This window comes from Plasmodium gonderi (genome assembly GCF_002157705.1).
Source record: "Plasmodium gonderi DNA, contig: Pgo-contig_177, whole genome shotgun sequence".
Taxonomy (NCBI): domain Eukaryota; phylum Apicomplexa; class Aconoidasida; order Haemosporida; family Plasmodiidae; genus Plasmodium; species Plasmodium gonderi.
In genome coordinates this window covers 3,761-5,672 of record NW_021629096.1, presented here as the reverse complement: position 1 = coordinate 5,672, position 1,912 = coordinate 3,761, and the positions used below count along the sequence as shown (strand labels likewise).

General features: G+C 22.1%; 1 protein-coding gene across 1 annotated transcript; it reads right to left on the bottom strand.

Annotated features, from left to right (window-relative positions):
* Positions 1–441: 441 nt before the first annotated feature.
* On the bottom strand, positions 442–1,634 carry PGO_001660 (variable surface protein; the record flags this gene model as incomplete). The annotated part of the gene is made up of 3 exons (XM_028690988.1): positions 442–609; positions 724–1,476; positions 1,608–1,634. 3 exons carry the CDS (start codon positions 1,632–1,634, stop codon positions 442–444), a joined length of 948 nt encoding a protein of 315 aa, XP_028546789.1.
* Between the last annotated feature and the right edge of the window lie 278 nt (positions 1,635–1,912).

Sequence of the window (1,912 nt, the reverse complement as noted above, 5' to 3'; positions counted from 1 at the left end):
TATATATTTGTTACACAGTTAATTTAGGGATTATTAATATTTAATGAAACACACGAAAAAACAGAAATCTCTTATAGAGCAGAAAATATTATTAAGAATCATGTAAATTAATAAAAATAAATCTGATTATCTTGCTTTTTTTTACATATAACAATAAGAAGAATAAGTCAAGAATTTATGTGTGAATGTATAAACATTTTTCACAAAAGCAAAAATAAGAAAAAAAAATTAATTCGGTACACTTAGATATAAATTCCAAAATAGCATGTTAACTCACTGAAATATTATTTTATTAAATTGATATATTGTTATTTTTTTTTATTTTATACTGTCTATGAATTTTTTTTTTTTGCATGATATATTTGATGGAAAAATTCTGAAAATATTTTGATTACATTATTCTATATGTGTTTAAAGAAATAATTTTTATGAAATACATAATTAATCGTCAAGATAATGGGAACTATATAAGACATTATAATTATTATTGCAATATATATTGTTATAAATTTCTGAGTTTTCCAATTTCCACCATTTTTTCTTGAGAACACGACACATATTTATTATCTTTTTAATTTCACGATGTAATAATGAATTATATGGCAAGAACTAATTTGTAATAAAAAATATTAAGTATTAAAAATATGTTAATATTATAATTTGTTTTTTTTTATTTTTTAAATGTTTTATTATATAAATACATATGTCAACATCATGTTTAACCATATAAATTATAAATAAAAAAGCAGGTATTATTAATATTAGAAAAGATGATATTATAGCAGTTTTCGATTTATTGATATGGGCAGAAGGTGACATTATATTCTCAAATTTTTCAGAAGGCCATGTTTTGAATTTTAGATTATCACAATCATTTGATAAATTTAATGCATTGTATTTATTTTTATAACTTTTTAATATTTTACAAAAATGTTCATCCCAATTATTCTCACATACCTTATGTCCGCGCATGTATATATCAGCACATTCGTCTGCACAATCGCACTTTCTTTTAATATTACAAGATGTAAAAGTAGAGTATTTTATATCATTAAGTTTCTTGCTGATATCACATATATCAGTGATTAGTTTCAATTCATTATCAAATATGCTTTCTCTAAAAGGATCAGCACAAGAATCAAACAAACCAAATAATTTGTATACCCTAATTATTTCCTTATAGAATTCTTTGATGTAGTTTCTATCTATTCCAGCTTTTAGGTGATGCTTATATATCCAATAATATAAGTATTTAAAATGGTTTTCATTTGCAAGATTTCCCATATTACTGCATATATTATATAAATATTTCATCGCTTGAGGGCATAATTTGTCTTTATCTTTTATTATATTAACAGTATAGAATGCTTTATCAAAATTCAGACAAGTGTTATTCCAATTTTCGTACCTTATCTCCGTACTATTTCTATCCATAATACTTTGGTATTCCGAAAAAGCAGTAAATAATGAATCAAACTAAAAAAAATATATATACCACTATTTAAATAAATACATTAATCTAAGTTTCATTTCAAAATATATATATACTAATGGGAATTTTAAAAATTTTTAACACTGTAATATGCATAATAAGAACTAAGACTTACATGTTCTTTTCTCACCTTTGATGACATTATACTATTTAAACCTTAAAAAAATGTACGATAACATAATATATTGGCACACAAATATACACGTTCAAATTATAAAAAATAATGCATGAATATGCAATGTGCTTTGTTATTATGTTTATTTTCCTACAAATTTGGCATGAATTAGAGTTCTTATAAATTACATTTTAATATAATCAATACTAGTAATAATTTGTGAAAAATAATATACTTTTTACATGTATTAATAAGAAAAAAGTATCCAAATATATTATTGAAAAAAAGTGCGCTCTGCTAAATGA